The sequence below is a fragment of the Homalodisca vitripennis genome, chromosome 1, assembly GCF_021130785.1.
Source record: "Homalodisca vitripennis isolate AUS2020 chromosome 1, UT_GWSS_2.1, whole genome shotgun sequence".
Taxonomy (NCBI): Eukaryota; Metazoa; Arthropoda; class Insecta; order Hemiptera; family Cicadellidae; genus Homalodisca; species Homalodisca vitripennis.
In genome coordinates this window covers 38,218,407-38,239,956 of record NC_060207.1, presented here as the reverse complement: position 1 = coordinate 38,239,956, position 21,550 = coordinate 38,218,407, and the positions used below count along the sequence as shown (strand labels likewise).

Here is a 21,550-nt window from a genome sequence, read left to right as displayed (position 1 = left end):
ATTATTATTATTATTTCGATCAATTTCTTCCACAGGAAAATTTTCACATAATCACAGGTTCACATTTTAATTAGTACATAAGAAAAGGCAATTTTATCGAAATTAAAATAACATATAAACGTTAAATGTATAAAAATTATATACAACTTGTTATAAGAAAAGTTATTTGGTACCAGTTTATACAAAAAAAATTATATTTGTACACATAAATAAAGAAATTGATAAAAATGTCTAGAATAAAGGTGAATTACGATTTGCACTTTTTGCTAAGTTCCTGTATCTTATCGTCTAACTCAGCTGCCCTTTTCCTGGCGTCGGACAAAACCTGGAATTTTTGTGCTTCCAATTCTTTTTTTTTCTATTGCAGCTTGCTTCCTCTCTTTCTCAGAATTAATTTTGTCTTTCATTTCTTCTCGTTGTTTTGCCAAGTGCTCCGAGTAGTGGGCGTGGGAATTTTTGGCAGCATGAACTAATTCATTAGTGATTTCCATTGCCTCCAATCCTCCTGCTGCTGATACGCCGTCACAAACTTTTCTCAACGCGACTAAACTCTCCTCCTTCAAGTTTTCAACTATACACTGTTTGTTGACAGAGAAGCCTCTTTCAACAGAAGAATTTCCGTGAGAAAGTGTCAGAATGAGTTGAATGAAAAGCTTTAAATCTTTATGTCAATTCTCAAAATAAGAATAAGATTGGAGTGCCGAGCTGGGGAAACAAATCTTTCATGCTGAGACATGAAACCAGCTGTTGTCCGAGGATGGGGGAGTGGAGTACACGATATACCCCTCCCCTTCCACTCTCATTGACAGTAGACAACAAAGGTTATTTTTACCATAACATCGCTGCACCACATTACAATAAATGAACCTTGTACGATATATTTTTCATCTGCATGAAATGATTAATAGCGTTAACGTAGTCGTATGGAACCCGACAAAATTATACTTGGACGACTTCCTCGATTTGTAGTTTTGTAGTAATAAAGCTTAACACTACAAAGTTACTTGACGTTTGTTGTTTCCTGGTTAGAAAAAATGCAATGGTTTTTTTTCTAACGTTTTTATAACATGACGTTTCATTTGTAATATTTTACTAATACATTATACAATTTAAACACACATTCACCATAAAAGATTTAAACCGTGTACACTCGTAATATCCATGCAGCTTAGGAATCATAAAAAATATTATTGATAAGGAAAACGCATATCACTACCGTTTAATATCTAAAGAGATGAAAAATAAAATTGTTTTCTCAAACGACCTTACTGGTAATTAAAACAGTTATATAGGCCTATAAAGTTATGGTCTCGCTGCGTTAATTGATATGTGTCGTGTAGGTTCTGCTCCGTCACATTATTATACTATTTATTTACGCAAGACCCTAAATTAATTCAATGTATTGTCCACCATAAATTAAATTTTTTTATAATTATTACATTGTGTTAACAGTCATTACACACAACGATATAGATATCGTACTGAATAGCATTTTTCTCATTAATATTTAAATAAAATAAGGGATTTAATAGAATGAAATTAAGTTAAAATGTAATTTAAATTCCTTACATTAGATTAAGGATTTGTATACTTTTTTTATTTTATGAAAACAATAATAGACTATATCTGATACAATAAAACTCCAATACGAAAAGTGTTTACATTAAACGACAATCTATCAAGTAATTAAATTGTGTTATTAATCTCGCGTTCAATCAGAGAATGCCTTGTTTACAGCCGCGTAGCGTAGCCAAGGCCCGGAACCTGGCGACAGACAAAGACAGGCCTCACGTGATTTGAGCCGGAAGCGTCATCTCCCACCGGCCCTTCCTTTTCCTCATTTGTTTATAAACCATATTATCAGTAAAATCGCTCAGATAGCAGCACCTGTCAAACTTCGTGGTCTATCCCCTACATTGCGTGCTACTTTTTACTTTGCAATAGCGAAGGTCAACTTTCCCATATATTATGATCGTTTGACGACGACCCGTGTTGATTTTATTTATTCAAAAGTTGTAGAGATTTTCACGGTATGTAAACAAAATTCACGGCTTATTTAAGGTTTTTTCACGGTGAACGAAATTCACGGCTTATTCCCGGTTTCACGGTTTTCACGGTCGGGTGGGGACCCTGATTGTACATATTTTGCCAATAAAAAATTTCCTGAAGTCAGTCCGGTTACTTATTATACAGACCCTGTACTTCTCATTTGATTGCCATGGGAGTGAAAAAACACTGGCCCTTGTAAAACAGGTTTCTTAATATAAGGATTTAATGTATGATTCTATCATAACTCACCCTGGATACTGAAGTGTCATTGAAGCAAAACCATTCACCATTAGAGAAATCTTTGATGTAAGCATAGTAGTGACCACCAGACGCACTGCCTGAGTGAATCATGATAGAGAATAGCTCGTACAGGTAAGGGCCTTTGCACAAGCCATGTCTTCTGTTTTTCTCATTCTCCTGTTGGTTTGGTCCGCTTCCACTCACATCAATCCCTTCATCATCCTCCTGATGACAAGAGTCATAATAATATAAAAATAATGACATCATTATCATTATTATTAAATGATGATACTCATATAAGAGTCTAATGACAGAGTAAACTTTCCATTACATTAACCCTTACAGTTAAAAGGGTAATTTTACAGGTGTTATCAAAATATGCCATGCCATTTTAAGCAATTTGCACACAGATGTTAAAAAAAGTCATAACTGTCATTTATTGGCAAATTTTTAAAATTTTTGTTTTTTATTGGGCAAACAAGTGTATGTTAACACTGTATATATTCAAAAACTTCTTAAAATGCAAGAAAAAATAATAAAAATAAAAAGTCCAATTATATATTTTTAATATGTTCTTTTCTACTTGTCCAGTAAACCGGACATTGGCAATGAATGCATTTTTTTTAATGTCCGGTCATTTAGACGTCTGCACTTTATGCATTTTCTTAAAACATCCTGATAAAGTGGGCTTTACAAATCCATGAAATCAGTGCTGTTGTGTTCTATATTCTTTTTCCTTTTTCACTAATATACAGCAGTTTAGTTTTAGTTTCAAATAGGAAAAACATCTGCTGTATAAGAAATGTATAAAAATTCATGGCCAACAGTCCCAGAACAATATTTTGCATTTTCTTAGTTGCCTAAATGCACTTGTAACAAATAACGTACATTCTTTGTATTGAAATTCCATGTATAGACAACCACAGAACCACTTTAGGCCAGATAAAACAGGTATTACTGTAGTTACACTTACAACTTTATTCTATATTTTGGGAAAGGAAAATTTGTCCTGTACTGCAATTAATTCAGAACTTCACGTTTTATTGGAATAAGCGTGAATTAAAATCTTTTCAATCCTACTTCAGGCCTCTATGTGTACACTGAATAGTACTACACCAGTTCTGAGCTATAAGGGATATTTTATAATTGCTGTACTTGTTAGTAACTCTATGTAGTGAATGGACATATCGAAAGTGAATGTTAGTTGTAGTTTGAAGTTTGAGGATTAAGCATGCTTTGCTGCTTCTGTAACCTTTTTTTGAATTATGTGATTTTGAAATGGAATCTGCATGGGTCTCACATATTGTGTGAAGGATCAAAAAAGAACACGCATTAATATCAAAACTTTAGGAGTAATGAAGGAAACAGGACTTTTCTGGACATTTGCCATCGTTCAGTGAAACAAAAAATCAGTAACACTACATTTTGAGATCTGAAATCTGATCTCTTCTTCAGGTAAATAACTAACCTAACACATAATTACAAACTAGGTTAAAATAAAGAAATTATACAAATGAAATAATCAGGGAAGAACAGGCAGGGTTCATAAAGGGCAGATCAACCACAAATCAGATTTTCATTTTCAAAGAAATATTAGCTAAATACTGGGAATATAATAAAGAATTTTTTGCCATATTTATTGACTTTCAAAAAGCATACGATAGCATAATCAGAAAGGAGTTGTGGACACAACTAGATAAATTTGGCATCCCGAGAAAATTAATAAACTTAGTTAAGATGAGTGTCACAGAGTCAAGAGGCTCAGTAAGAATTAATGGTCGGGACTGTGTACCTTTTGGGATAAACTCAGGTGTCAGGCAAGAAGATGGTCTTTCTCCAATCTTATTTAATATTGCCATGGAAGAAGCACTTCAGAGTGTAGCAGAGAGGGATTTAGGGGTGGAAGTTGGAGCTAAACTAAACATCCTGGCTTTTGCAGATGATGTTGTCATATTTGCAGAAAATGTAGATGATTTGAGGTCACTAACTGGACTATTTATGAGTGAGGCAGAGAAAGTGGGGTTGAAGACGAATGATGCAAAAACTAAATATATGCACTTTAGAAGGAATCAAAATCAAAGAGGAGGACCCCTACAAATTGATGGGCATGTTTTCGAACAAGTGGAGAACTTTAAGTACCTTGGGGTCACAATATCAAATAAAAACACAGATGAACCAGAGATACAAAATAGGATCAACTCAGCAAATAGATGTGCATATGCATGCAATAGGATACTTTCAACCAAATCTCTCTCTCACAAAACTAAAACTAGAATATACAAAACAATTATATGTCCAGTGCTTTTGTACGGATCCGAAACGTGGAGGCTAAATAAGAAGGATGAGAAAAAGCTTCTAGTTTTCGAGAATAGAATTTTACGTAAAATTTATGGGCCATCATATGAACAAGGGGTATGGAGAAGAAAACATAATAGAGAAATCAGGGAGCTCTACAATAGTACGGATGTAATAGGAGAAATAAAGTGCAGAAGACTCCGTTGGGCAGGCCATGTTTTGAGAAGAGAAGAGAAATGCAAACTGAGGAGGGTAATGTACGGTAACCCAGAAGGAAGACGACCCCGTGGGAGACCGAAAGTGAGATGGTGGAACCAGGTGAAGGCTGATATGGAGAAGGTGGGCGCTTCAGAGGAAGATGCGGAGGACCGTTCAAGATGGAGGAGCTTTGTTGGTGCGGCTAAATATCACCTCTGATATAAATGGCCCTGGGAGTAAGAGTAAGTAAGTATACCAGAGCGTTGTGACATGCCTAAGTCAGGAATCACAACCAACATGTTGTGTGTAAACTTCACTAACTCTAAAACATGCACTTAATATAAAACTAAACACAACACTAATTATTAAAACAGAACTACAGAATACAGGTCACAATACGTCTGCATTCGTTGACCAACTACCTATGACTGACCAGAGGCCAATAACAAATGGCAGAAACGTCACAGCAGAAACAAGATGGCAGCAATAAAAAAGGAAGGGGGACAGGAATGGACCCTTTTTTATTATTGGTTCATGCTAAATGAACTTCTTCAAACCATACTGTGACTCTGCATTGGTTTATTACAAATATCCAATCTGTTTGATACTTTTGGTTTTCTTTTTAGTTCTTTTTTAGAATTGGCAACCAAAGCAGCCTTATCTTGACTGATGGTTGACTGATTGGTTGGTCTGCCAATTTAATGTGCACTCCTAAATGCATTAAAAGTGGACTGTGGTATTTCCATTGGGTCAATTGTTTTTGTCATGCTGGTAAAAATTATAACAGAAGATCAGTAAAACCGAAAACTCTTTAACAGACTAAAGAAGTGTGAAACCTGTGGGCAGATACTCTCTAAGAAGATCATCTTGTGATATGTGAGAAATCATGTCCACCAACCACAGGGATATCAAAAACGTATATATTCCAAATTCTGACAATTTATTTACAAAGGAGACAAACCTTTTTACAATAAATCCATCATGCTTTAATGATCAATAGAAACAAAAACATTTAACCTTTTTTTAACATTGTTACTTCGAAGAAACAAAGATATAACGTTGAAGAACAAGGTTCTTTGAATTAAATCATTACTACTGATTAAACATAAATTAGAGAAATGAAGATGAAATCAGTTAATGTGTGGAAAGGACATTCTTCCATAAGTCCAAAACCATTTTGTTGAAGTCTCTCAAAGATAAATTATGATTTTAGTTTACAATCATCAAGGACTCAATATGACTGACAGAGCGTCATTTTTAACAAGTGCTAGAAGATTGTATTACCATGAACTCATAAAAAAAACAGAAAAATACACAATCCCAAACTTAGTTTCTAGGGTTGGACCACTCATTCTCCATGACATTGCTCAACCACTTGCCAGTATTTAGTAAAATGAATATGATATGGTGTGAATACGGTTAGGTGGTGCTGCTTCATTCTTTCTTCAGACATGAAACGAGTCCTCTGAATCTGATTTATACCTAAAGTGGAAACAGTCCATTCAAAAACATCAGTTTTCATCTTTATAACAGCTTTCTGCAGCCACTGCCTGAGCTACTTGTCACACGAACTAAGGTGATGCACTAGATAGAATTACAAGACTTACTGCATGTGGGGATGCAGTACTTGAGAAACAGGGAATATATACTGAGGGAATTTTAAAGACGTATTAAAAAAAATAACCATGTTAAAAATACAACATTTTTAAATTGATTAAATTCCCTTGAACCAGACGAATTATTAGTATGGCTCATTTTTAAATGGTGTAGTTATGACTAATAGGATTGGTATGCTAAATTAACTAAAGAGTTAAAAAGATAAGAAGGGGAACAAATTTTCTGAGGAAAAGGTAAGAAAAGAAATTATTGAAGGCCATACCAATGTGTGAGTTTTATGCCTGTTATAAGAATTAAAGAAAAAACTTAATAGGCAAATAGAGATATATAAATGTAAGTAAAAATGTAAAATACAATTAACCCTTCGTACACGTTAAGTGGTATATATCGCTGATTGTAATTTCCCCCTAGTGCGCTAAGCAGTATAATTCGCGGTATCTCTTAACAACGTATTATATACATTTAAGTTCCACAAAATGATGTCAGAATGTGCATGAGTGCTGCTTTTGTCTTCCATTGTGATATTGGTGGAGCATGATACATCAGAACAGCTGCCGTCAGTCACAACATCTGGTTTTTGTTGGCCGTGACCGCCTGCGCCCGCACTCGCCCTGCCGTCTCTACGCTCGGAGCAGGTAAACTTGCTCGTGAAAACAACAGCTGTACTTGCATTGTTTATTTAGTAACCTAACATACTGCAAGGTCTATTGTAATTAGTGATTATTTGCTTTGGTTTTGTGAGTGTTTACCCCAGTTTTCAACACTGTAATTCATCTTTGAGATGAGAATTCAGCCAAAAAGAAGACGTGGACGGCCTTCCCAAGGACCTCATGACACAAGATTGGAGGAAAGACTCACTTTATGAAAAAAAGAAATTTTTATTTCTTTTGTTGTGTCTTGCTGAAACTACTGAATTGATCTGATGTTTCGCCCACTCAAGAAGTAATATAATATCTAATCAGTCTTTGTTTCGCATATAAATACTATCATATAGTCTAAAAGTGACTGCGTCTTGGTAGTACTTCTTTATAAAAAAAACTCTTGAACTGTGATAAACTGAAAAAGCCTTAGGAAATTAACACAAATATTTTTATACATTTTCTTCTAAAATGGTAACTAAAATCCTTAAGTAGCTAAATCTCCATTGCAATGACATACTGCTTTAAGATAAACTTCTTCCACATCACACCATGATGATAGGTGACTTTCATACGCTAGGCTCTGATTGTGATCACTGTTTTTATCTCTGTATGTAGTTGCTGATATAAGATTCTCTCTTTTAACATTTATGTATTATTTAAATGAACTATTAATTGAATATGCAAAGTCAGTAAAGACAGAATGTCTTAAATCTTGAAACAACCAGATCTCTAGTGTAGTTTAACATCCAAAATTTTCTAAAATTACAGTAACAACACCTGATTGTTGTCGTGGACAGGTGGCAGGTTGATGTCTGCAGGGCCTGGACAGCTTTCATCGTCCAGCGCAGACCCACTGTCTGTAGTGCTGCTATCATCACACTTGCTAACTGTCAGCTCGTCTGGTAGCCCCTCACTGCCTTCCTCCTGTCCTTGACGATTCTCTGGGACCTCCACAAAACTGTTCAGGTCCAGGAGCTTGGGGAATGTTACCCTACATCACAACATCATTTTACTGATAATATTACAAATAAAAAAAAAAAAAAAAAACTGTGATCAGGAATCGAATGTGATTGGCAAGAGAAAACTGTGGTATAATATGGAGGAAACAAGAAGTAAGCAAAATACCAAATAAAATTAAATGATAACGATTTTGAAAATGTTTGAAATCCTAACATTAAATTAATAATAATTTAATAAATTAATAATTTAAGTATGCACACTTACACTATGAACAAACTTGTAAAATAAAGTATTATGAAAATATACTTATTGGTTATATTCGCACTGATGACCCCAAAGTTTTATCTGCTACAGAGCATGTCTGCAGTGGTACTATACTATTTAGTTGCTTGGTTGTCACAGATATTGCCTACCTGATATGATAAGAGGTAAAGCAATTCAGTAATTTAGCAAGAGCCAGCCACCTGCTACTTTAGAACGTTATCAAGTGAACCTTGAACTCTGCCTGTTGGAATTAAAAAGAAAACTTATAATGTATTAACTGTAATAAAAAAAGTTGTATTGCTCTCCTATGTATACTTTCTTCTTAACCCTCCGGCTGGCGCGCATTTGAGCCTTGACTGGCACCCTGTTTTGAAGCTTCGTGCAGAGTTTTTAATTTTTTATCCTGTACAATTAATTATTGGAAAAAACAAAAAATCTTTATACATCAAATTACTCTGCAGAATATGTTGTACAATATAAACATAATTATAATTTGACTTGCCTAAATAATGGTGGATGATTGATGGTCAGAACTCAAAACTTTCTTTTTCAAAAAACACTTTTTTATATTAAGCCATTAAAAAAAAACTCAAAATTAATTTTATTTAAAAATCTAAAATATGCATAATGTTCACTTAATTATGCACAAAAAGAAAATACATAGTTATAAACACTTTTATTTACAAATGAAATTACAATTGAAAAAAAACAAGACTATATACAAGCACTAACAGTTGCCGAGTCGCGTCACGCGGAAGTAGTCGGGAGCTTTTAGCGGCCAGTAAAATAACAAATATTCATATATATATAAAAGTGAATACATTATTAGAAGGCTTGGGATCTTGTGATTAAAGTGATATAACTATTATGCGATTCGAGCGGTAATTATCGGAACTATGACGTAATTAGTAGACGATGTTTAATGAGTCGTATATTACGACTCTGCCAGTTCACGGCGGGAAAAAATGAGTCGTAATTTACGACGTTGCCAGCCGGAGGGTTAACACTTTCCACTAGAATGGACCAGCATTTGGACCAAGGACTGGCTATCTGTCACTCGGCTGTATTTATTCTCAACTGCATGGGCCACAGCTCGGACCACTGTATGTCCCCGTCTTAGCTCGGAATTGCTGCTGTCCACATTTCCCTAACGAAATAAATTTAGCTTCCTCTGTTGTTTACTGCCTAAACCTGCATCGTGATTACTTTGTTTATTTTGTGAATGATACACGCATAAAAGTATTCACTAAAGCCTATTTTTATATTCTAATAATCAAGATGTAATATGGTTCTTTTTATGTTCAGTTTAAAAACATTGATTTTTCAGGTTAAAGTCAATTTCAGTATTATTAATCGATCATTCGATTATTTATTTCCTTTCTTTAATCTATGTTTCAATGTTAAAATATCGTTAAGGAATTAATTATATAAAGGGGCTTATTTAAATAATGTTATTTCCCTTAGCAATTACTTTTATATTTAAAGATTTATTAAAAATAATATTTTTGCATGTTGTTAATCATTACGGACATAATTTTGTCAACCATTCCTGTTTTCACCTCATTTCATTCATTCACAAGTAGGTTTCGACTATTGCGAGACATATCAAAAACATCATACTAATTCATATATTTCAACCGAATAGATTACTTTGTTGTTTAAGAAGGCATAATAAATTATATTTCTTTCATCACTGTATAATATTTTCAACACCTTCAAGTTTATAAATCAGTATTTACTTCTAAACAGATACTTGATTATAATCATCGGAGTTAATCAATCACCCATTTATTAACCATCAAAGGTTTCATATAAATGTACGTTATCATTTCAGTCACATATATATCCATTCCATTTAGTATAAGTTTGAAAATTCATATTAATTATCATAATTTGTACAAGAAATAATAACTGTTTTGATAAAGAATGATATTAAATTTATTCAGATTTCAATTAATAATATATAAAACTTGTAACATCATTCAAATTAAATTCTCAACTAAAACATACAAGGTGTTACTCAATTACACTTTTTCATATGTTATCTTGGACATCAAATTTTCTCATTGGTCCAAGTATGCTTTATTGTCAAAATTGTAATAGAACACTATCTTTGTCTGTTCTAAGTCGAATATTCAACATGTTTTATATTGTGTCGAATAATAAAGATTAAGTGTCTAAAAAATGAAACTAAATCAAGTTAGAACTGTTTAATTTTATATGGTTAGAACATATTTTTTAGTAATTCTTTACGATTAAAAAGTGTTTTATTACAATATCTTAAAAACGAAGCGTGATAATCAAGTATTTTTCTAAAATTCATATATATAAAAAGCATACAATTACATACAAAATTAAATTCATGGCATTATGTGTATTTAACCATGTAAACACATTTTTTTAAATAACAAAATTTGTATAATACAATTGTTTAAAGTTTTGAAGTTTTAACCAAAATAAAGCCTAATAAAACAATTAATAACTTTAGTTAATTAAGATTGAAAGGTTAAGTACAACATTAACAAATTATTTTTATACACACAGACATTTTAATATAGCCTAATATATTACTATAAGTTTTTTATAATGCTCTCTCTCAAAATTTGAAGGAGGTTTGTGAGCTGACAATTTTTAAAAGGAACCTGAGGAGATACTTAATAGTAAAGGAATTTTATAGTGTAAATGAATTCCTCTCTGTCAGTGGCTTTTAAATTTTAATTTAAATAATTGTTTTTGTGTGCTTATTTCTTTCTTTTGACTACTATTCAATTTGATTTTGTTGATAGCACTTTTATACTTAAGTTTAGATTTATTCTATATTGAGATTGAGATGTACTTCTGTGTACCTTATGCAATAAAAAGAATTGAATTGAATTGAAGTAAAAATAATAATCTTAAATAATTATTAGTACCTAGGCCAACCATCTTTTAATGCTCCAAAGCAATGTAAATGAATGGGTTTAGGGTTAGGGTTAGGTTTAATATAAATATTTTATCAACTATACAAAAATTCTTGACAAATTCTGCATTTGCAAATTTTAACAAAAAAATTATAACTTATTGGTTAAGCATTTACAACATGGTGGTAAGCTTGCAGTGAATGCTTAAGTACCGGAAAAATAATGTATCTTGTAATCCTCACCCAATGGATGCACAAAACCATAGCAATATTTTTTTCCCCTTCTATAGGAAGGATTAAATATGTAAAGTTTAATCAAAATTTGAGATGGTGACATGCCTTGGATGATTTGATGTGGAATGACCCCTATGTAATTTATTACGAGGCATGTTTTTAAAGTAAGTACCGTTTGGATATAAAAAAATCAACAAGTAAATTTATCAAACAAAACTTTATTTACCTGAAAGAGCATTCTTTCCTCTACTTCTCTACATAATTTCCATTATTATTAAGGCACTTGTCGCATCTTGGGACCAGCTTTTGTATGCCGTTGTCAAAGAAGCTTGACGCCAGACTGGACAACCACTGTTGCAGAGACCTTATTACTTCTTCATCATTGGAATGACGCTTCTCCGCCAAATGCGTCTTCAAGTGCAGAAACAAATGTTAGTTGCTAGGCACTAGATCGGGACTGTATGGAGGATGGTCCAATTGTTCCCAGCCTAATGAAGTGATGAGCTCTTGCGTTCGATTTGCTGAATGTGGACAAGCATTATCGTGGAGCAAAACGCCTCCTGCACTCAGCATGCCATGCCTTTTTTTTTTTAATTGCGCAGGTGCAGTTTCTTTAAAGTTTCACAATACGCGGCTACATTAATCGTTTCACCGTGAGGCAGAAAATTGACCAACAACACACCCTGTTTGTCCCAAAATACAGTGCACATGATTTTCTGGGCAGAAAGTATTTGCTTGAATTTGACTTTCCTAGGGGATGTTGAATGCCGCCATTCCATTGTTCCCGCGAGTGTCAATCTATTGACTGTTGTTTTGATTATGGTGTAACGTAGGCTACCCACGTTTCATCACCTGTAACGATATGGCTTAAAAAATCATCGCCCTTGTTACTGTAACGCTCGAGAAAGCTCAATGCACTGCCCAATCGTTTGGTTTTGTGCTCATCATTCAACATTTTCGGTACCCACCGTGAACACAGTTTCCGATAATTTAAACGTTCGGACACAATTTCGTAGAGAACACTTCTTCATACAGCAGGAAATTTTTCAGCTAAAGACGAAATTGTGAACCATCTGTTCTCTTTCACTTTACAGTCCACTTTTTGAATGAGATCAGCGGTAATGACTGAAGGTCGCCTACTACGTTCCTCATCATGAACGTACTTCACAGTCGGCGGGATTATCGATAGTCGTCGGCATTTTAAAATCACGTAAACAAACGAAGACTCGATCAAACAGCGTCTGTGGCTTCCCAACTGATGTAGCTACACTACGCGCATGCGCTAAACGGCAACTGCAGCGCTGCGGCGGCGTAATTTAAATATGGTACTTAACTTTAAAAACATGCCTCGTATTTGGTTCTTACTTATTAAAACAAATGTTTTTTAGAATATTTAATTGTAATTAGGATTAATCAACATTGTACTTACTTGAGCTTCTTAATTATTTTATAATTAAATACTGAATTTGTAGAATATTGTGTATTAATAATAATAAGCCTTTGGGGGCTGCCAAAAATTCGAACCTTAGCATTTAGTTAAATAACTTTCAATTTATTATATAAGTTAACCAAAAAGCATACTGTCATTATAAGATTGTCCTAATTTAGAAAGAAAATAACATATACTTAACCCTTTAAGCAGTGCCTGTAAACTATACATAATGAGTAAGGACGTCATATGACGTATATTCTTATAGTGGCCCAAAAGAGTATGGACGTCACATGACGTTTAGCCTCGGTATTTTTGTATTATCGTAAATGCAATGCACTGGTTACCTTTAAGTATATTTGTCTGTAAAGTAGTTCCATCTATCGGCAACATACTTAACTACCATGTTTGTATGTTGCTCGCATTCACTTGTAATTTGATTTTACCACCAGATTGCAGTAGCCACCTGGTAGAAGCCACTGACTCAAGGTTGTGTTGAGCGCGCATCACATGCCACCACATACACTAACCATTCCTTGTATATTTCATACTGTGGCCATATTTATCCTGTGAGAGTGACTTATATTTGTTGATCAACAATCTAGCTTGTTACTGTAGTCCAAATGGCAGACAATATTGACAGAGTCTGTCATAGTGAGGAAATAAGACATTTGATTTTGAAAAAGTACTGAAATATTGACTTGTGGAACATGTAGTCCTTTTTTATTAAGCTTTCAAATATAAATACACATTTTTTAAAAGATTTTAAAGTTTTTTTGTTTTTTACTCCTTTTGGTAATTTTTTGGATTCCATCCTTTACTCATTTTAGCCTATCAAAAGAAGATGTCATATGACGTCCATACTCCTTAAAGGGATAAAGGGGTATATTTAAGAACTGCATGTTTTATTTACTAATGAGTGTACTACATATTATTAGACAGTTGTGTATCTCAAATAATAATCTTATATAATTATATAGATGATTATATAAAAGAAATTTAATCCAAATTAAAGGGTGATGAGGTTTAATAAAAAACAATTTAAAAAATTTAGGTATAATGCTATGAAGGAATTGTTGGTACTGTCACAAAATGTTAAAAAAATCATCTTAAAGATAATACAACTTTTAATTAAATTGAATTTAAAAGATTTGTCTTGGATAATAGTTTTGTACAAATAATGCATTTAAAAAGTAAAATTGGAAATTAAAACTTGTAATAATATTATTAATGACATAACAATTTCAATGTTTTTCTAAAAATAGAAATAGAAGAAACAGCCTAAAACAGCTTAGAATATTTCAAAATAAATTATTTGATAACTTGAAATTTTTAAGAACTTTTAAACAACATGAAAGTTAAACTATAGCTTCAAAGATCTATAACACAGATTTTTACAACCATTGATATAAACTAAAGGGTTTTTCATTTTGGGTGGTTAGATGTTGGCAGCCTGTGGCAGCCATGTTGTTTTGGTGTCAGCTGTTTCATTAGTGTATTGTTGTTCGGTGAGTGCTGCCATTTCATGACAAGTTATTTCATCATGGCAAGTTACACGATTTAGCAGCAAGTTCAGATGATTAAACTTTATTATCAAAGTGAGTGTTCACTAGTTAGTACGTTACGTGGTTTTGACCATTTTACGGCAGACGCGGAGGCCCTTCAATGTCAACTCTTCAACATTTGGTAGCTAAATTCGAGAAGACCAGTTCGGTAAACAACCAACCTACATCCAGACGTGAAAGAAATAGCAGATCTATCAAGAACGTCGCCACTGTCTGTGAAAGTGTGCAGAGGAACCCGAGGCAGTCAATTCCTTGCCGTGCACAAGAACAACGTTCACAAACTTCAACTTGGTGAATTTTGTGTCTGGATTTAGGCCTGCATTCGTACAAAATCCAACTGACCCAGGAGCTCAAAGTTTATGACCATAGACAACGCCGTTTGTTCGCCAAGTGGGCTTTGGAACGTTTGGAAGAGGATCCTAATTTCGGGCGAAACATTATCTTCAGCGACGAAGCACATTTCTGGATGAATGTATATGTTAACAAGCATAATTGCCGTATATGGGACAATGCCAACCCACATAAGGTTCATCAGGTAGTGAAGCATCCACATAAAGTTACTGTTTGGTGCGGATTTTGGGCTGGCGGTGTGATTGGTCTGTATTTTATTTTGAAACAGCCATGGCGAGGCCATCACGGTCAGCGGCGAATGCTACAGAATGATAACGGATTTCTTTTGGCCTAAATTGAATGATATGGACGTAAACGACATGTGGTTTCAGCAGGACGGCAATACGTGCCACACAGCGAACGACACCATGACCATTTTGCATGAACGATTTGAGAGTATGGTTATCTCTTGCAGAGGTGACGTGAATTGGCCACCAATATCGTGTGATTTGGTGGCCCCTAGACTTTTTTATTGAGTTTTCTGAAGTCGCAGGTCTATGCCAATATGCCTCAATCAACCGATAAACTTAAGATCAACATAATCCAGGCCATTGCTAAAATTTAACCGGATTTATGTGGCAGAGTAATTGAAAATTGGATCACTTGAATCCGTACCATTGTGAGAAACGCAGTGGACATTTGAACAATATCATATTCCATACATGAGCCTTTCATATGAAAAATAAATTTCGTTAATATATTATATATAGCTTGTTTTATTTCATCTCAACATCTACCCGCTCAAAATGAAAAACCCTTTATTATAACATCAGTAACAATAATTACAATAGGTTCCTTGCTTTTAATTTATAGTTGCAACTGGAAACAGTCATAAATAAAAGAAACTCAATAGATATTAGTTTTCCTGCTATGCCCACAAAACAAAGTAATTTGCAATCAAACTCCATTTCAAAAATTAAAATGAATATTTCTTCGGTTTCACTGTTAGAAAATTAAATACAAATGAATGTCAACACTACAAATCAACTCAAATTCTGTATATAGGCTATTCAATTCTTGAACTTTCTTCCATTTTGGATTAGTTTGGCCAGCTATTTGCACATCTTGCGAGTACTAAATCATCACTTACTTGTCATTGAGCTTGATTCGATGCATAGTATTGTAGTCAAAATCAAAACGCTTCAAATGGAGAGTAAGTAAATATGGGAATTTGGTAAATTTTAGGCCTTTGTGTGCGTCACATTTCTTGCTACAAGCTTCACAGAAGTACTGATTAGCACCATCCAGGGTCTCTGGCTGTACAAAGGCTCGTACAGCTTCCTCCTGGAACAGCCAATATCCAGTAGATAAACTAGTATAGGCAATTTGCATTGGTTTTTTGTTCTATAAGTTATCTAATTCTGTTGAGTTTCAATGAACCGATACAACATAGTATTGAAAGGATATGAAAGAACATAACGAAAGTATTCACCGAACTGACTGTAAAAATGTGCATTACTAACTGTGTCATGTAAAGTGCCCAAGCACTTAATTGGTAAGAAGAAGATTTCACCTATGCAAAGTCACTGGGTTGGGTTCGGTATTATCAGATCATGCACTTTACCTTCTACATTTTAGGTGCTCGTGGAATTTAATAAATATTCCTGGCAAAATATTTACTTGTACAGACCTGAAAGTTCACAATAAAATCTCCAGTAGCAAAAACAAAGGTTAACCAAACTTGTTTTTTAATTTTCGACTCTCTCTTTACTACTCTAAAGCCAGAAGTACTTGCAAAATATCAGTGTTTATTGTGATTATATGTAACTTTAACAATGTATTAAGCGTAACTGGCTCTTAATCAACTACATCATCCAATCTGTCCATCTTAACTTTTATATAGTTCTTTATAAACTTAATGGTATAGTCTTATTTAGTATGAAGTAGTTTTAGATCCAAACATTTTAATTTCCCTTGTTCTGTGAAGTGCACTTGTAAACTGACAACATCTACTGTCTCTGTAAACTACTGAATGATAATTAAGAATAGAATTGTGAACTATTACATAGTAGCTGGCTGGAATATGAGTCTTTAGCTCAGCCATTTTTTTTTTACATCAATGCAATAATCTCTGATCACGTTTGCAATCTATATTCATTGATTGAGATTGGCACTGTAACAACGCTAATGAAAATAATCAATTTTTTATTTTCCTTTAAACTGCCAAATACATATTTATGTATATAAAAAATGTAAGTGAAAAAACCAGGAATAAGTTTTATTTATAATATAATTCCAATAAAATAGTAAAATTATAAAACTTAAGAGTTTTTAGAATATGGATCATCTGTGTAATATTCTTATGAGTAATTTTCAAGTGATAATATTGTACAGTACTATAAAATGCTGCACCAAATATTGAAAGAAAACAAAGTCATCAACAAAAAACAAATTCTTTGACTTAAAAACTATCTTAGAACATGAAAAGCTTACTCACAACACTTCCGTAAGCCACTGTGCTGCCAAAAGGACGGACAGGTAACGGGATATCCAGGAACGTATCTTCTCTTGACTTCTCTTTACCACATTCCAGACACTTTACATAGTCTATCATTTTACCTGAACCAACAGTGAAAATATAATTAGTGCCAATTTCAAATTAACTTTGGTTTTCCCTAGTAAAAATTAGAAGTCTAAAAGGGATCAGATGTTTAGTATGCTAAAAGACTATAAAGTTTTAATTTTATTTCTTTGTGTATTTGAGTCATTAGAACAAAATGAGTGGTCTGTAAACAGGTTATTTCACCCTATCTTGTATGGTGTTGTAATAATGCAACAAGGCAATAAGGTGCCTAGCAAGCACGCAAGAAACCTGCCAGTCTCAGAAAAACTAAGCTTTTAGCAACATGAAAAGTCTGTCTACTCAGAAAAATTATCACATGGTTAAATATTATTTAATTATGAAGAATGTACTATTTTCTACAAATAAGTTATTAAAGCTTACTTTTATAGTCATTTACTTGTGTTGCAGTCATTCATGCTCTGTCCAGATATATCTAACAACAAAAGTTTGTACTATATAGCCAAGTATTTATTTGTCACATGGCTAATAATGCTTTGGAAAGATCTACTATATAACTCAATTTTGTGTACACCACACTGAGTTAAATATTTGTTGTTTCTGCGGTAGTTGTTTGTACAAGATACATTGGAATAGTATTGGTTTTAGTTACTAACACTTATTCTCCAATGCACTACACTGTGTTCATCAACGGCATAGAAACTTATTTTCTTCCTGAATCGTACTGTATCAACCGACATGGTTCTGTAATGAAGAATATTTTATTTATAGAGTTGATGTTGTGATTTAAGCATCCCTAAGTAGGTAGGTAGAGTTTGATGATCTACTTAAAACTCGATATTGCTTATTTAGAACCGGAGCCTTATACAAATTTGCAAGTCTATAGGTCAGTTCGTTCTCAAATTAATATGTGAACTGACAAAGAGAAATTAAAATTTTTCAGCAAGAGTGATAGGCTTCACTAACGCTAAGCCAATAAGACACACTAAGATTTAAATATTGCAAGAACTTATATAATTTACCTTGGTAGAGACGATCAATAAGGTCGGCTTGTTTGGTGTTCTTAAAGACATGCTCAAGGGCATCAAACATAACACGACATAGCTCCTGGATATCGTGCTGCTGCCATGCTTCACTCGAGTCCCACCCAAAACTTCTCGTCAACTCTGTTGTCTCAACTGCTGTCTTGCTGGACGTCTAGACAAGATGATAACATCATTTCATTGATTTTATAAGATAAATCTGTATATTATAAAATATACTTCAAAAAAGCACTAAAAAAGTGCAATATCAAAGCATTACTATAAAGCCTCTAGTTAATGTTGTAGAGACTAGTTATGACTTTTAAACTAAACATAAATTCACTTAAAAACTACTTAATTGTTCACAAACACTTATTATTTTTGGATGCTTGAAATAAGCCCATCAAATATGAGGGATAAGACATATCACTGTTTATTTATACTGATTTTGAAGTTCACACTATAAACAAAATTGCACATCAACAGGATTTAATATACTCCCACAATAAACAAAACAAAACAAAATCATTACAGGTTAGTTTGATAGTCTCATGAATTTTATCGTCGTTAAAATTCTTTAATATTTTATTTTTAATACATTTCATAAGAATTGTGTTGGTCACACATTTCTAGTCATCACAATATCTAATCACAAATTTGAGACTAATGAACCTTCTCTTTTCAACAGAATGTTCCTTAGTCTTTTAGTGAATAGTTACTGAGTTAAATAGCGTAAAAAACAAACGATCTTTAAAAACAGAAGTCCTTCCATATTCTGTTACAGGTTATCATGAAGTGAATAAAATAAACAATTATTTATTTGTAAATGTTGTGCTATGTCCAAACACAATTACAAAAAAATTTTGACCAAGGCTAATGTAAGTTTTTACCGGATATGACTAGAAGTGATTTTATAACTTAACCCATTGCGGATCGTATTGTTTTGGCGTGCGGGCACCACAGGCACGAATTAATTTACAGACAGCGGCCGCACGAAAAGCAATGGTGCGCCACATCGTATCGCTCGCTATTGTATACTAAAAAAATTCAGCCGTGAAGGTATTCGTTCAGATGGAACATGAGCCTGCTGGGGTATCCGTGATGTAGGAACAATAACACGCGAGCAAGGTTCCGGGGTGGCAGGGATGATGTCTGAATCATAGTCTAAATAAAGCGGCTCAGGCGAAGCGATTACAACATCCGGGCTATTGTCTAGGCTAAACCCGCCAACATATATGTCTGCGTCGTTTAGTTCTGTTTCACTAACCTCAAAAGTATTATACGTAATAACAACTGAGGAAAACACCCAATCAGAATCGCTAAAAAGCAGAGAGTAAACTCATATGAATGATTTTTCAACTTCGACATACAACTGCGATCTGTAGGATATTTATAAAACTTTTGAAAATTCTAAACGTAGACCGTTGTTAAACACTTTTAGTTGACAAGTGAAGACGATCGCCCAATCTATCAGACATTAATAGAACTATTTGGAGGGAAACTTAAAAGCAGACCGCTTTTGCGACCTGAGCTCGTCATCCCTCGTTAGGCCCGGTCGCTGCGTGACGAGCCCAGCTCGTCAATGATCCGCAATGGGTTAATGAAAGGAGTTTAATATACTTGCTAAGATTTCATCAGAACCGTGTACAGTCATTATCATATATGGCTCTTTATTCTAAATGTAACGTGTGATACAAGTTAAGATTTCTGATTTCAGTATAAACACTAAAATTGGTTGCCATAATAGTCTTACAATTCTGACATATTAAACTTTGTGAACAGAACTAAACAAAATTAATAAAAAGAACAAATATAGTTAAATCAGCACTATCAAAGGTTAAATATAAAAGTTATTGAGGTATTTATTAAAATTAAATATACCTGTACAAGACGTGTTAAGAAAGTAAGTACCATTTCATTCTATTGCCGCCATAGCGCTGCAATCGGTATTCTGCACATGCGCACTAGTCTTCCTTGTTCACTGGCTGTCGACTCAAGCTATTTTAGTTGTTTTAAGTTGTGTTTTCATTTTTCTCTGAATATTTAAAATGTTTAAAACAATAAGTAATCCCACCAATTGTGGAATTCATTCCGCTATCTGACGATTTCAAAAACTTTCATGCTCTCTTTTGTACGAAATTGTTACAGACCATGAATTACAGACCACTTAGGTTATCACAAGCTGTGTTCCAAAAATGCTTACTGATGTGCACAAAACCAAGAGACTCGGAAGTGCTTTGACTTTTCTCACACGGTACAGTGATGATGGTGAGGATTTTTTAAACAAAATTGTGATAGGTGATGAAACTTGGGTCCGTCATGTCACACCGGAATCCAAACAGCAGTCAATGGAGTGGTGACACACGCAATCCCCATAGAAACAAAAATTCAATGTTTGGCTTATTGCTTTTCTCCCAGAGATGAAGCCATTAATGTGGTAAGGTATTGCGAGGCCTTAAGAAAACTAAGGCAGGCAATTCAAAACACATGAAGATGAATGCTCAGTAACGGAATTGTGTTGCTCCATAACAATGCTCGGCCCCATACTGCTGGTGACACTCAAACAATGGTTTGTAAATTTTGCTGGGAGCAGATCGATAACCTGCCCTACAGCCCAAACTTGGCACCCTCTGACTACCACTTATTCCTGCACATAAAGCGTGAGCTAGGCGGCCAACCCTTTGAAACCGACGATGAAGTGAAAACTGTCATGGAGTCATAGCTACATTCATTGGTGGGAACCTTCTACAAAGAGGGTATAAGTAAATTGATCACCCGCTACTAAAAGTGTTTAAACGTCAGTGGAAAATATGTCAAAAAATAGTTTAAGATTTGCACTTTGACCTTGTAGTGTATTTAGTGTGATAAGTACTAAGTTGGTAATGTACCCATAGCAATATTTAATGTCTGCACTAGTCATGTTGGCAGTATGTATTGTCAGGCGATGTAACATACGATGTGGTCTGATACGAATAAAGAATGCTCATAGGCTGCTCTCCTGTGACGTCATATCACGCCACTACCCTACAACCAACGGTCCAAGCTGGCTAGCCAGCAGTCCACCACCAAACACCGTCATGTAACCTCCATGTCCTGTCCGTTCCTTTACGAGCGGTACTAGAGCAATGATACTCTAAAATGTAACGTATTATTATTTATCCCGACCCATATAGTGTACAGTGATGACTCGCATATACTACAGACCTAGAAATAAAATTGTGTTGAA

At 34.1% G+C, this 21,550-nt stretch overlaps 1 protein-coding gene across 4 annotated transcripts in view; it reads right to left on the bottom strand.

The window, feature by feature from the left end:
- The window catches only part of LOC124359937 (ubiquitin carboxyl-terminal hydrolase 47-like), a 133,660-nt gene that overhangs the window by 66,237 nt on the left and 45,873 nt on the right, over positions 1 to 21,550 (bottom strand). For all 4 annotated transcript variants that reach the window (XM_046813129.1, XM_046813110.1, XM_046813120.1 and 1 more), the window contains 5 exons: positions 18,325 to 18,499; positions 17,219 to 17,340; positions 15,872 to 16,065; positions 7,818 to 8,031; positions 2,299 to 2,514 (listed from right to left, as the gene is read on the bottom strand). In XM_046813129.1, coding sequence (XP_046669085.1) covers positions 2,299 to 2,514; positions 7,818 to 8,031; positions 15,872 to 16,065; positions 17,219 to 17,340; positions 18,325 to 18,499 — 921 coding nt within the window. The remainder of the gene's footprint in view (positions 1 to 2,298; positions 2,515 to 7,817; positions 8,032 to 15,871; positions 16,066 to 17,218; positions 17,341 to 18,324; positions 18,500 to 21,550) is intronic.